The sequence below is a fragment of the Coregonus clupeaformis genome, chromosome 36 (genome assembly GCF_020615455.1).
Source record: "Coregonus clupeaformis isolate EN_2021a chromosome 36, ASM2061545v1, whole genome shotgun sequence".
Classification (NCBI taxonomy): Eukaryota; Metazoa; Chordata; class Actinopteri; order Salmoniformes; family Salmonidae; genus Coregonus; species Coregonus clupeaformis.
Genome location: NC_059227.1, coordinates 30,723,275 through 30,738,277, shown reverse-complemented (window position 1 = coordinate 30,738,277; position 15,003 = coordinate 30,723,275). Strand labels below are relative to the sequence as shown.

The following is a 15,003-nucleotide window of genomic DNA, read 5'->3' as shown; positions in this document are numbered from 1 at the left end:
CATCTACCTATATAAACTATTGGTTTGTCTAAGAAATTGTAACCTCCCCTTGTATGCGTACGATACTGTTGTGTATTCTGTTGCACCTTCTGTTGACAAGGCTCTCTCTCAACTACAATCTGCCCTTTTTGCTTTGCAGAAAGCCCATGAACTGAAATGTGTACTTAAATGCAGGTAAAAGTATGTACATGTTATTTCCCAAAAAGCTTACAAATGTATCTGTTGATGTATGCATATGTACACACGCATACAAGCGCTAGCACACGCACTCGACACACACGTACACTACCGTTCAAAAGTTTGGGGTCACATAGACATGTCCTTGTTTTCTAAAGAAAAGCACATTTTTTGTCCATTAAAATAACATCAAATTGATCAGAAATACAGTGTAGACATTGTTAATGTTGTAAATGGCTATTGTAGCTGGAAACGGCTGATTTTTTATGGAATATCTACATAGGCGTACAGAGGCCCATTATCAGCAACCATCAGTCCTGTGTTCCAATGGCACGTTGTGTTTGCTAATCCAAGTTTATCATTTTAAAAGGCTAATTGATCATTAGAAAACCCTTTTGCAATTATGTTAGCACAGCTGAACCTTTTGGGTTCGATTACAGGCTCAAAATGGCCAGAAACAAATAACTTTCTTCTGAAACTCGTCAGTCTATTCTTGTTCTGAGAAATGAAGGCTATTCCATGCGAGAAATTGCCATGAAACTGAAGATCTCGTACAACGCTGTGTACTACTCCCTTCACAGAACAGCGCAAACTGGCTCTAACCAGAATAGAAAGAGGAGTGGGAGGCCCCGGTGCACAACTGAGCAAGAGGACAAATACATTAGAGTGTCTAGTTTGAGAAACAGACGCCTCACAGGTCCTCAACTGGCAGCTTCATTAAATAGTACCCGCAAAACACCAGTCTCAACGTCAACAGTGAAGAGGTGACTCTGGGATGCTGACTTTTTAGGCAGAGTTGCAAAGAAAAAGCCAAATCTCAGACTGGCCAATACAAATAAAAGATTAAGATGGGCAGTCTGAGATATGGCTTTTCTTTGCAACTCTGCCTAGAAGGTCAGCATCCCGGAGTCACCTCTTCACTGTTGTTCTTTGTTTCTGGCCATTTTGAGCCTGTAATCGAACCCACAATTGCTGATGCTCCAAATACCCAACTAGTCTCAAGAAGGCCAGTTTTATTGCTTCTTTAATCAGCACAACAGTTTTCAGCTGTGCTAACATAAATTGCAAAATGGGTTTTCTAATGATCAATTAGCATTTTAAAATGATAAACTTGGATTAGCAAACACAATGTGCCATTGGAACACAGGACTGATGGTTGCTGATAATGGGCCTCTGTACGCCTATTTACATTTTAGTCATTTAGCAGACGCTCTTATCCAGAGCGACTTACAGTTAGTGAGTGCATACATTTTCATACTGGCCCCACGTGGGAAATGAACCCACAACCCTGGCGTTGCAAGCGCCATGCTCTACCAACTGAGCTACAGGGGGCCTATGTAGATATTCCATTAAAAATCTGCCGTTTCCAGCTACAATAGCCATTTACAACATTAACAATGTCTACACTATATTTCTGATCAATTTGATGTTATTTTAATAGACAAATTTTTTTGCTTTTCTTTCGAAAACAAGGAAATGTCTAAGTGACCCCAAACTTTTGAACGGTAGTGTATATTGTAATATTGTTGTATGGTGATATTATAAATTTTTTATTGTAGATATGTAGTGGTGTAATAATGTTATATGATATACTGTTTTATATGTAATGTAAGTGCCTTAAATGTGTTTGGACCCCAGGAAGAGTAAGGCAGCAGCTAATGGGGATCCCTAATAAATACAAATGTACATTGGATCGTGCCCACATTGATTGTGTCGCTTCTTATAAATATATATAATATAATAATATAATATGCCATTTAGCAGACGCTTTTATCCAAAGCGACTTACAGTCATGCGTGCATACATTATTTTTTTTGTGTATGGGTGGTCCCGGGGATCGAACCCACTACCTTAGCGTTACAAGCGCCGTGCTCTACCAGCTGAGCTACAGAGGACCACGTATCTGGACTGACGAAAAGCATATTGATGAGTTAAGACATTAAATAATTAAAATGAGCTTCCTTTATAGGAACAGGGCATGCATTTTGTTAAATAGCAGAAAACCAATCATTCAGTCGATATTCATTCTGCCTTTAGACTATGGCAATATCGTCTATATGGATGCAGCTGCCACTGTATTGAAGCCATTGGACGCAGTTTATCATAGCGCACTACACTTTATTATGGGAGATAGGTTCAGTACACGTCACTGCATTCTGTATCAGAAAGTAGGCTGGCCTTCTCTTAAATATTGTAGATCAAGGCACTGCTGTATTTTTGTTTATAAAGCCCTCGTGCAAATTTCTGCCATACCTTACATCATTGCTAAATTATACATACAATGTGGTCCTCTGTAGCTCAGCTGGTAGAGCACAGCGCTTGTAACGCCAAGGTAGTGGGTTCGATCCCCGGGACCACCCATAAACTAAAATGTATGCACGCATGACTGTAAGTCGCTTTGGATAAAAGCGTCTGCTAAATGGCATATTATTATTATATAAGTCACCAAACCTGATCACATGGATGACTAACTCTGGAGATCCCTTCGGTCTCCACTGAGTTAGGTAGATATGTGGTTAGTTTTTTTTGCACCTTACTTGTGGAATGATGTCCAGAATGCTAAAGTTTGATGTTTTGGTGCCACTAGGGCAGTTCAGAAGGTTTTTTTTTTTCTTCAAATGTTAATTTTCTTCAATTGCTTGTACATATTGTGAATTTGTATGATTGTGTGCTGGGCTTCCTTGTAAAAGAGGTCTTGGTCTCAATGGAATTTTCCTGTTGAAATAAATTGAACGTTAAATAATTATCATAATACGTGCTGAGGAGCACATCTAGCTACTTGGCCAACGCGAGGCCTTCAAATTGGTGTGACAAAGCTAACGTTAGCAGGCTGTTATAGCTAGCTAACTGCACTAGCAGATAACAACAATTGGAGTGTATGATATCTAGCTAGCTGGATATGAACAAACGAATGTTAGCTTTAGCTAGTAAGAATTCTGCTTGTTCAACAAAAGTATTTGTTTTGAGATATGAAACGGATACTTCAATATCTCAGCAGTTGCACAGATCCTGTGCAGTCTAAGCAAGTCCACAAGTTAAATAGCAAATGTTGTAGTAAATTAATCAGCACGTGAATGCATAAGTTTACATGGTACTGTAGCTAAAGTAGCATGTGAATGCATACGTTTACATGGTACAGTACTGTAGCTAAAGTTTGAAATGTTGGAACATAGACTAACTTAGCTTGCAGACTAACTTAGCTTGCTTGCTAGTCTCTCAAGTCTAGTTAACGGAAAGGTCTGTGATCCCCAACCAGAAATCACCTTGGACAGAAATTGCAACTTCAATCAACCATAACAGAATAGTTAACTAATTTAGTTAGCTGCCCACAAGGCTGCTGAATTCAGAAAATGACAATTTGGGTGTTCTCCGAGTGTATGTTTATTTAATCTTCAGTAGAATGTACAAAAGCGGTCCTAGCGACGCTGGGTAGCTAACGTTAATACATTAGCATAGCTAACTTGTCTGTCCATAGTTAAATTAACTAGCCAAGCCGACTGGAAAGTTATAGTTCGGCCAATTAGTAAAAAGTGACAATTATGAATGCATAATTTACCTGTGATCTGCCGCTTCCTTGTCCGTTGTTTCCAGGGCTCATGGCAGGGTGATTTCTTTCTTGTCCTCCCCAACTATGAGTTGCTGAACCGTATTGGGAGCTCAGGTCTTTAGTCAGCCCCATGCTTGATTGTTGTTGAACAGAAGGATTAGTGTAATCTTGATAGCCACTGCCATAGCCCCGCATCATAGGGCTCGGGGATGTCAGTAACTGGTTTAGAGTCGGGGTAGCCCCCGATGGATGCTGCTGACTTTGCCCTGGAAATCTGTGAAACCCTCCAATATTAGCACCACCAGAAGAAGAGGCAGCAGCCATGGCAGCTCTGCTATGATTAGCAGCAGCCGTGTTGCTGGCTGGGCCCATCATGTTGTTCCCCTGCCGAGAGGGACTCATCATCCCATATCCACTGTTACCGTAGCCAGGTCGGTAGTTCGGGTAGTGATTGTACGGGTTGTTTTGGTACCCTTCGTGGGAGGTTTGTTGAACTTGATCCATATTGTTCTGTTGTACCGAATGCATTATCCCAGACCCTGGGCTTTGTTGTCCGCCATGTTGATCAAAGCAAGGCCCTCCTCTTCCCTTTCCATAATAACTATTATTAAACTCCGAAACTGAGCTGTTCCCACTTTGGGACGGGTTGATGTTGTTATTAGTTGGTCCCAAACTGGCATGGTCGTACCTGCTGTTCATCCGTTCCTCCGTTTTGCCCGGTTGGTCCTCCTCCTCACTTTTATTTAGCATTTGTTGCTGCTGATGCCGTTCGATTTGATTCCCTAAAACAACGTTCTCTTTTCCTCCATGTTGGTGGTTTCCACTTTCTCCATGTATCGACTGCTGGTTGTTGTTGTGAATTTGGCGTTGTTGGTGCTGAATGAATTGATTGAATGACTGTTGCTGTGGAGGTGTGTGGTGGTGCGATTGAGGAGGATCTCCGACGCTAACATTTTTCACTTTATGACTGGCAAGCGTTCCCGTCTCCATGCTTCCCGAACTCATGCTAGAATTTGTAGTCGAGAAAGACTCTGATGTAGAATCTCCACTTTCCTTCTCACGTTGACTCGAATTGTTGTTTACAGGAAAAACTCGAGCTCTGTTCGGGTTCAATTCATGCTGATTACGTTCTACATTATTCATAGCATGAACGACAGTCCCATTTCCTACCCCAAGTACAGCTCCACCAACTACTCCAGATTTAGCAGATTTCAAATCTTGACTCACGCTGTTAGCTACATTCGACCTTTTCTTACCAGTTGATGTTGGGGCTGTTGCCACTTGTGCGGCCATGATCAAGTCCACATCTCAGGCAGAAAATCCAGTCGAGCTAGCAAACTAGCTAATCCTAATGGGGGAAAAAGATAGAAGAAAAGCAGAACACGAAAAGAAGCCAGCTGGCTAACGTTAGCGCGAAATGAAAAAGAGCGCAAACAGTGTCGAATATGAGCATAAACACCACCTATGTTAGAGCGAGCTCATGTTGAAAGTTTTGATAAAGACAGGCATGAAACTTTTTTCCTTCCATGTTTAACACGTATACAGGCAAATGCCTTTTCTCGCCAAAGACCATTTAGCCCAGCATGGCAACAGCGAGCGTTGAGAATCGATAGTTTATACCTCAGCGATCTAGATGGCTGATGATTTCCTGGTCTGGGCGGGGCGAGATTATGTAGTGGCACCTGAGCCCTACTAAATAAGTATCACTGTTTATCACATTTAAAAAATATATATTGGCATATTAATAGCAAACCTGGCTGAAAGGGAACATTTGTATGCCTAAATTGGAAAACAAAGGAATGGATCCTAAAGTATTGGAGAATTGGTCTCAAAATGGCAACATAATAATGTTACTTTATCATACCAGGTGGAATTTAAATGTTTACAAAAGAGTGGCGGGTGTTGATCCTTTGGTGTTGTTTTAATCCCATATTACCTCTTTAACAAAGAGTATACATATTCCATAAATTAGAAATAGTGTTTGAGAGACTCATGCCTACTTTTGTGATGAATTGTGTTATTGTTTTTCCTGCTTTCTTTACTATGCCTAATTAACTTGTCTGATTGAATTCATTCACCTATGAATTCACCCCATTCACCCATCATATGTGGGAAAACTGTTGACTGTATACTGTACATGTACTCATTCTTCTCTATGCTATTCTGTTATTATTAAAGTAACAAGAATTGAAAGAAAAAGATCAACAGAAAATGAAACAGGCCATATGAGAATGTCTGTGTGTTTCTACGTATGCCTAAATGAGAGCGAATATAGATGAGCGAATACGTTTTTATTTGATTAGGATCCCCATTAGCTGCTACTCTTCGTGAATATGTTAGTCTGTGTGCGGATGAGGGATTGACTCACTCGAGGGACCTGTTCAAGGGGGAAATCGGCTGGGACCTCCCCCAGCAAAGGCAGCAGCAGCCCAGTCAAGTGAAGCAGGGAAAGTGGGTCAGCGAAAACCCACAGAAAGCAGCACAGTACAGCTCCACAGGAACACACTGACACCACAGGCCTTTTTTTGTTACAGGGAAGGGAAATGCTGCTCCAACACAGCGTTTGCGAGCCGAATGCAAGCCTATTACCTTTATAGGGCAATGGTCAAAAGTAGTGCACTATATAGGGAGCCATTTGGGACCTACATGCAATCAGCACACCTTGTTATACAGACACTGGCCAAACCAACATGCTTTCAATTTCAGGGTTGAGTAAATAACAATATTACAATTGATTTGTTTACTAGTAGGATGGCTTCAAGTAACCCAATATGCAGTGTATACAAAGTGACTGTATTCCCAAATGTGTCTTGAAGACTGACCCGTTCCAGTTAGACTATGAAATGGCTTCAATGACAGTAGAATAGAAAAATGCTATACTGTATTTGCAATCCAAGTTCGTGCATAATTTTTTTTATTGGATAAAGGTAAGCAACCAAACGCCTCTTCTCAAGCATCTGGTAGCAATGGTGATGCCAAAGACCTTGTGGATGGAGGTAGATAAGATGATTGTTCTCAAATCGCAATGCATTGGTGAAGCTATGAGAGTACAGACAGCATAGAATTAGATATAGAATGGTAATGTATAGGATGTCTATGACCAGCATTCCAATAACAAAGATAGATCATAAGGTAAATTATGGTTGTTTCTGAAGCATGCATTCTCTGTAAAGGCCAGTGTGTTGGCCTGTGAGAAAGAGATTCTCAAGTGTTTTGCAATCACATCTACATACACATCAAATCAAATCAAATCAAATTTTATTGGTCACATGCGCCGAATACAACAGGTGCAGACATTACAGTGAAATGCTTATTTACAGCCCTTAACCAACAGTGCATTTATTTTTAACAAAGAAAGTAAAAATAAAACAACAACAAAAAAAAGTGTTGAGAAAAAAAGAGCAGAAGTAAATTAAAATAACAGTAGGGAGGCTATATATACAGGGGGGTACCGGTGCAGAGTCAATGTGCGGGGGCACCGGCTAGTTGAGGTAGTTGAAGTAATATGTACATGTGGGTAGAGTTAAAGTGACTATGCATAAATAATTAACAGAGTAGCAGCAGCGTAAAAAGGATGGAGTGGGGGGGGGCAGTGCAAATAGTCCGGGTAGCCATGATTAGCTGTTCAGGAGTCTTATGGCTTGGGGGTAGAAGCTGTTGAGAAGTCTTTTGGACCTAGACTTGGCACTCCGGTACCGCTTGCCGTGCGGTAGCAGAGAGAACAGTCTATGACTAGGGTGGCTGGAGTCTTTGACAATTTTGAAGGCCTTCCTCTGACACCGCCTGGTATAGAGGTCCTGGATGGCAGGAAGCTTGGCCCCAGTGATGTACTGGGCCGTACGCACTACCCTCTGTAGTGCCTTGCGGTCGGAGGCCAAGCAGTTGCCATACCAGGCGGTGATGCAACCAGTCAGGATGCTCTCGATGGTGCAGCTGTAGAATTTTTTGAGGATCTGAGGACCCATGCCAAATCTTTTCAGTCTCCTGAGGGGGAATAGGCTTTGTCGTGCCCTCTTCACGACTGTCTTGGTGTGTTTGGACCATGATAGTTCGTTGGTGATGTGGACACCAAGGAACTTGAAGCTCTCAACCTGTTCCACTACAGCCCGTCGATGAGAATGGGGCGTGCTCAGTCCTCTTTTTTTTCCTGTAGTCCACAATCATCTCCTTTGTCTTGGTCACGTTGAGGGAGAGGTTGTTGTCCTGGCACCACACGGCCAGGTCTCTGACCTCCTCCCTATAGGCTGTCTCATCGTTGTCGGTGATCAGGCCTACCACTGTTGTGTCGTCGGCAAACTTAATGATGGTGTTGGAGTCGTGCCTGGCCATGCAGTCATGGGTGAACAGAGAGTACAGGAGGGGACTGAGCACGCACCCCTGAGGGGCCCCCGTGTTGAGGATCAGTGTGGCAGATGTGTTGTTACCTACCCTTACCACCTGGGGGCGGCCCGTCAGGAAGTCCAGGATCCAGTTGCAGAGGGAGGTGTTTAGTCCCAGGATCCTTAGCTTAGTGATGAGCTTAGAGGGCACTATGGTGTTGAATGCTGAGCTGTAGTCAATGAATAGCATTCTCACGTAGGTGTTCCTCTTGTGAAGTACATGAAGTACACGTCAATATCAAGTGTACTTCACAGTGTTTTGCAAGAGTCTGTGTGACAATGTGCCCTGGATAATTCCACCAATAAATAACAGACACTGATCGTTGTTGTGCCACAATCGTTTGTGTTATATGCATTGCATATTAGAGAACGGCTCATTATACCATTGTTACACACAGACATCAGCAAACAAATCAGTACTTTTGATAGTGGAAAGAGTAATTGTTGCAATTAAAGGATTTTTGTACAGAATTAGTTGGTTCCAAAATATACCATGTAAGGTGAGAGCACACAGAACAGAAACAGGGATGTAGCTTACTCAGCAAACTAATTACACAATGTCTGCATCCCAAATGGCACCCTATTCCCTATATAGTGCCCTACCTTTGACCAGAGCCCTTTGGGCCATGGTCAAAAGAAGTACCCTACATATGGAATAAACTTAAACCATGACAAATTATCATCTTCACCCTTTGTCCACTACACTGCAGTCTACAGTCTGTGGGCATCATCACTTGAATCTTGACCCCACATTTACCCTTGACCCAACAACTACTTCTCCACCATCCAGACCCCTTTTATCACCCCACTTAAAGCATCTGTGTGACAGCTTAAGTGACGGCTGGCTTTTAATGAACAAATTCACTCAGATGTACAGTGGGGGGAAAAAGTATTTAGTCAGCCACCAATTGTGCAAGTTCTCCCACTTAAAAAGATGAGAGAGGCCTGTAATTTTCATCATAGGTACACGTCAACTATGACAGACAAATTGAGGAAAAAAAATTCCAGAAAATCACATTGTAGGATTTTTAATGAATTTATTTGCAAATTATGGTGGACAATAAGTATTTGGTCAATAACAAAAGTTTCTCAATACTTTGTTATATACCCTTTGTTGGCAATGACACAGGTCAAACGTTTTCTGTAAGTCTTCACAAGGTTTTCACACACTGTTGCTGGTATTCCTCCATGCAGATCTCCTCTAGAGCAGTGATGTTTTGGGGCTGTCGCTGGGCAACACAGACTTTCAACTCCCTCCAAAGATTTTCTATGGGGTTGAGATCTGGAGACTGGCTAGGCCACTCCAGGACCTTGAAATGCTTCTTACAAAGCCACTCCTTCATTGCCCGGGCGGTGTGTTTAGGATCATTGTCATGCTGAAAGACCCAGCCACGTTTCATCTTCAATGCCCTTGCTGATGGAAGGAGGTTTTCACTCAAAATCTAACGATACATGGCCCCATTCATTCTTTCCTTTACATGGATCAGTCGTCCTGGTCCCTTTGCAGAAAAACAGCCCCAAAGCATGATGTTTCCACCCCCATGCTTCACAGTAGGTATGGTGTTCTTTGGATGCAACTCAGCAGTCTTTGTCCTCCAAACACGACGAGTTGAGTTTTTACCAAAAAGTTATATTTTGGTTTCATCTGACCATATGACATTCTCCCAATCCTCTTCTGGATCATCCAAATGCACTCTAGCAAACTTCAGACGGGCCTGGACATGTACTGGCTTAAGCAGGGGGACACGTCTGGCACTGCAGGATTTGAGTCCCTGGCGGCGTAGTGTGTTACTGATGGTAGGCTTTGTTACTTTGGTCCCAGCTCTCTGCAGGTCATTCACTAGGTCCCCCCGTGTGGTTCTGGGATTTTTGCTCACCGTTCTTGTGATCATTTTGACCCCACGGGGTGAGATCTTGCATGGAGCCCCAGATCGAGGGAGATTATCAGTGGTCTTGTATGTCTTCCATTTCCTAATAATTGCTCCCACAGTTGATTTCTTCAAACCAAGCTGCTTACATTTACATTACATTTTAGTCATTTAGCAGACGCTCTTATCCAGAGCGACTTACAGGAGCTTACCTATTGCAGATTCAGTCTTCCCAGCCTGGTGCAGGTCTACAATTTTGTTTCTGGTGTCCTTTGACAGCTCTTTGGTCTTGGCCATAGTGGAGTTTGGAGTGTGACTGTTTGAGGTTGTGGACAGGTCTTTTATACTGATAACAAGTTCAAACAGGTGCCATTAATACAGGTAACGAGTGGAGGACAGAGGAGCCTCTTAAAGAAGAAGTTACAGGTCTGTGAGAGCCAGAAATCTTGCTTGTTTGTAGGTGACCAAATACTTATTTTCCACCATAATTTGCAAATAAATTCATTAAAAATCCTACAATGTGATTTTCTGGAGAAAAAAAATCTCAATTTGTCTGTCATAGTTGACGTGTACCTATGATGAAAATTACAGGCCTCTCTCATCTTTTTAAGTGGGAGAACTTGCACAATTGGTGGCTGACTAAATACATTTTTTCCCCACTGTATCTTAGGATGGAGCTGGCAGGGACCCAGGCAGGCAGTGGTCTCAAATGGAACCCTCTTCTCTATATAGTGCACTACTTTAGAACAGGGCTCATAAGGCTATGAGACGAGTGACACTGATTGTGTTTGTCCTAATTAAACCTCCCCTGACCTTGGCAGAGGTAAATCATTAGTTTCCCGTTGTAATCATCACACGGCCGCAATTATACTCCATTGGACCTTCATTTGCATTTAGACATAGCTGCTCAGGCCATGCCAAACATTTAAAAATACATTTTGACAGGGACACTCAGGGAGGGACACAGAGACTGGTTTCCAAGCCAATGGGATTGCATGATTGGAGCATAGTTATACATACAGTACAGATGTGCAACTATAGTGGACACATATTTTGTGTGCAAGCCTCCCAAAAAAAGTATAGCTTATAATAACACTCTAATTCAAGAATATTAAAACATAGAGAGAGCAATTGAACGTCTATTCTTAATTTGAGTTCTTACACTACTTGAAATGCAGCCCACAACAGAGAGGAAAAAAGATAATCAGGGAATTACTTGCATCATTAGTAATTCATTACTTTGGTAATAACATGTCCGTTCTTACTGGCAGCTGCCTTACTGAACTAACAAGGGGTTGCCTAGCAATCAGCGTTACACACTGGGTGACATCATTCATGGATGAATCAATCCCAATCTCTTTAATTAAAATGACCAAGCTGACCATGTAGCATCATTTCCATAAATGTGACCGTCAAGTTAAGTCAGAAAACTTGTCTCTCTCGTCTATTCCCTTTTCTGCTTACCAAGCACAGAGTGAGAGGGGGTAGGTGAGATGTATCCCAGTCACATTAGTATGGTGAAAACATAAAATGCTTTGCTGCAAAATCAAATCCAATTTTAGGTGGATCATCGCTGAGATTTACATTTTACCACAGGGTAGCTACAATAGGAGTGATTTACTTTCCTTTGAAACACACAAAAAAATTTTTTTTCGACCTTTATTTAACCAGGTAAGCCAGTTGAGAACAAGTTCTCATTTACAACTGCGACCTGGCCAAGATAAAGCAAAGCAGTGCGATAAAAACAACAACACAGAGTTACATATGGGGTAAAAAAACATAAAGTCAAAAATACAACAGAAAATATATATACAGTGTGTGCAAATGTAGCAAGTTATGGAGGTAAGGCAATAAATAGGCTATAGTGCAAAATAATTACAATAGTATTAACACTGGAATGCTAGATGTGCAAGAGATTATGTGCAAATAGAGATACTGGGGTGCAAAAGAGCAAAATAAATAACAATATAGGGATGAGGTAGTTGGGTGGGCTAATTTCAGATGGGCTGTGTACAGGTGCAGTGATCGGTAAGGTGCTCTGACAACTGATGCTTAAAGTTAGTGAGGGAGATAAGAGTCTCCAGCTTCAGAGATTTTTGCAATTCGTTCCAGTCATTGGCAGCAGAGAACTGGAAGGAATGGCGGCCAAAGGAGGTGTTGGCTTTGGGAATGACCAGTGAGATATACCTGCTGGAGCGCAGACTACGGGTGGGTGCTGCTATGGTGACCAATGAGCTAAGATAAGGCGGGGTTTGCCTAGCAGTGATTTATAGATGGCCTGGAGCCAGTTGGTTTGACGACGAGCATGTAGTGAGGACCAGCCAACAAGAGCGTACAGGTCACAGTGGTGGGTAGTGTATGGGGCTTTGGAGACAAAACGGATGGCACTGTGATAGACTACATCCAATTTGCTGAGTAGAGTGTTGGAGGCTATTTTGTAAATGACATCGCCGAAGTCAAGGATCGGTAGGATAGTCAGTTTTACGAGGGCATGTTTGGCAGCATGAGTGAAGGAGGCTTTGTTGCGAAATAGGAAGCCGATTCTAGATTTAACTTTGGATTGGAGATTCTTTATGTGAGTCTGGAAGGAGAGTTTACAGTCTAACCAGACACCTAGGTATTTGTAGTTGTCCACATACTCTAGGTCAGACCCGTCGAGAGTGGTGATTCTAGTCGGGTGGGCGGGTGCCAGCAGCGTTCGATTGAAAAGCATGCATTTAGTTTTACTAGTGTTTAAGAGCAGTTGGAGGCTACTGAAGGAGTGTTGTATGGCATTGAAGCTCGTTTGGAGGTTTGTTAACACAGTGTCCAATGAAGGGCCAGATGTATACAAAATGGTGTCGTCTGCGTAGAGGTGGATCTGAGAGTCACCAGCAGCAAGAGCGACATCATTGATATACACGGAGAAAAGTGTCGGCCCAAGAATTGAACCCTGTGGCATCCCCATAGAGACTGCCATAGGTCCAGACAACAGGCCCTCCGATTTGACACACTGAACTCTATCTGAGAAGTAGTTGGTGAACCAGGCGAGGCAGTCATTTGAGAAACCAAGGCTATTTAGTCTGCCAATAAGAATGCGGTGGTTGACAGAGTCGAAAGCCTTGGCCAGGTCGATGAAGACGGCTGCACAGTACTGTCTATTATCAATCGCGGTTATAATATCGTTTAGGACCTTGAGCGTGGCTGAAGTGCACCCATGACCAGCTCGGAAACCGGATTGCATAGCGGAGAAGGTACGGTGGTATTCGAAATGGTCGGTGATCTGTTTGTTAACTTGGCTTTCAAATACTTTCGAAAGGCAGGGCAGGATGGATATAGGTCTGTAGCAGTTTGGATCTAGAGTGTCACCCCCTTTGAAGAGGGGGGATGACCGCGGCAGCTTTCCAATCTCTGGGGATCTCAGACGTTATGAAAGAGAGGTTGAACAGACTAGTAATAGGGGTTGCGACAATTTCGGCGGCTAGTTTTAGAAAGAAAGGGTCCAGATTGTCTAGCCCAGCTGATTTGTAGGGGTCCAGATTTTGCAGCTCTTTCAAAACGTCAGCTGTCTGAATTTGTGTGAAGGAGAAGCGGGGGGGCATGGGCAAGTTGCAGCGGAGGGTGCAGAGTTGGTGGCCGGGGTAGTGGTAGCCAGATGGAAAGCATGGCCAGCTGTAGCAAAATGCTTGTTGAAATTCTCGATTATTGTAGATTTATCGGTGGTGATAGTGTTTCCTAGCCTCAGTGCAGTGGGCAACTGGGAGGAAGTGCTCTTATTCTCCATGGACTTTACAGTGTCCCAAAACTTTTTGGAGTTAGTGCTACAGGATGCAAATTTCTGTTTGAAAAAGTTAGCCTTTGCTTTCCTGACTGCTTGTGTATATTGATTCCTAACTTCCCTGAAAAGTTGCATATCGCGGGGGCTATTTGATGCTAATGCAGTACGCCACAGGATGTTTTTGTGCTGGTCAAGGGCAGTCAAGTCTGAGGAGAACCAGGGGCTATATCGGTTCTTAGTTCTGTATTTTTGAATGGGGCATGTTTATTTAAGATTGAGAGGAAATTACTTTTAAGGAACAACCAGGCATCCTCTACTGACGGAATGAGATCTATATCCATCCAGGATACCTGGGCCAGGTCAATTAGGAAGGCCTGCTCGCTAAAGTGTTTTAGGGAGCGTTTGACAGGGAGCGTTTGACAGTGATGAGGGGTCTATTACACAAGCCATGCTGTAATAGACCGTAAGAACAGAGAAGGCACCCAGAAGTAGGGCATGTCATGGTTACAATATTGATGCCAGCAGATTTAATATTCTATTAATCTTCCTTTGATTACTGTTGGTGCAGGTTTGAAATACGGTTGTAGTGTGTAATAGTATTAGTAATCTAAAGTCATTTAGGGGAGGTTTCTCAGACAGAGATTAAGTTTATTCCTGAACTAAAAAGCAAGCTCAATGGAGAATCTCTCCAGGGTTACATGAAGGGTTCTCACACATGACAAAGAGAGCCAGCCAGAGAGTCAGTCATACATGATATCCTATATCAATTCCTATGATCCACCACACCAACCCCTCACACACACAAATCCCAGGCTGCATGTCCGAACCAACTCCGATCTTTAAATCCATTAAGGATCAAAATTAAACATTTAGGTGTGTCGAGACCTGGGATAAGTTGTTCTAGCACACAGTGAAATGAGGCTCTGCGTCCCAAATGGAACCCTATTCCCTTTATATTCCACTATACTTCTGACAAGGGCACTATGGGCTCTGGTCAAAAGTTGTGCACTATAAAGGAAATAGGGTTCCATTTGGGACGCATCTGTGGGCTTTCTCCCCGCCTGCCTCAGATTAATGATTTATTAAACAACAGGTTGTTGCTGTATTGCCAGATGGGTCTCTTGTGTCTCATAGTTCCACAGATGTGTACACATGTTTAATGGTTGTTTGTGGATGCTTGTCAAGGAAAACAACCTCTTGACGAGGCGACGTTCCCTGTCTGTTCACCCCTCCTAGCGTGAACAGTAAATCAGAGCTGGGGTTAACAGAGGTTGC

General features: G+C 42.7%; 1 protein-coding gene across 5 annotated transcripts in view; it reads right to left on the bottom strand.

Annotated features, from left to right (window-relative positions):
* Nucleotides 1–5,343, bottom strand: part of LOC121552225 (AT-rich interactive domain-containing protein 1B) — a 104,528-nt gene extending 99,185 nt beyond the window's left edge. For all 5 annotated transcript variants that reach the window (XM_045211355.1, XM_045211357.1, XM_045211358.1 and 2 more), the window contains exon 1: nucleotides 3,734–5,343. In XM_045211355.1, the coding sequence (XP_045067290.1) occupies nucleotides 3,734–5,017 (1,284 nt within the window). In that variant the 5' untranslated portion in view covers nucleotides 5,018–5,343. The remainder of the gene's footprint in view (nucleotides 1–3,733) is intronic.
* Between the last annotated feature and the right edge of the window lie 9,660 nt (nucleotides 5,344–15,003).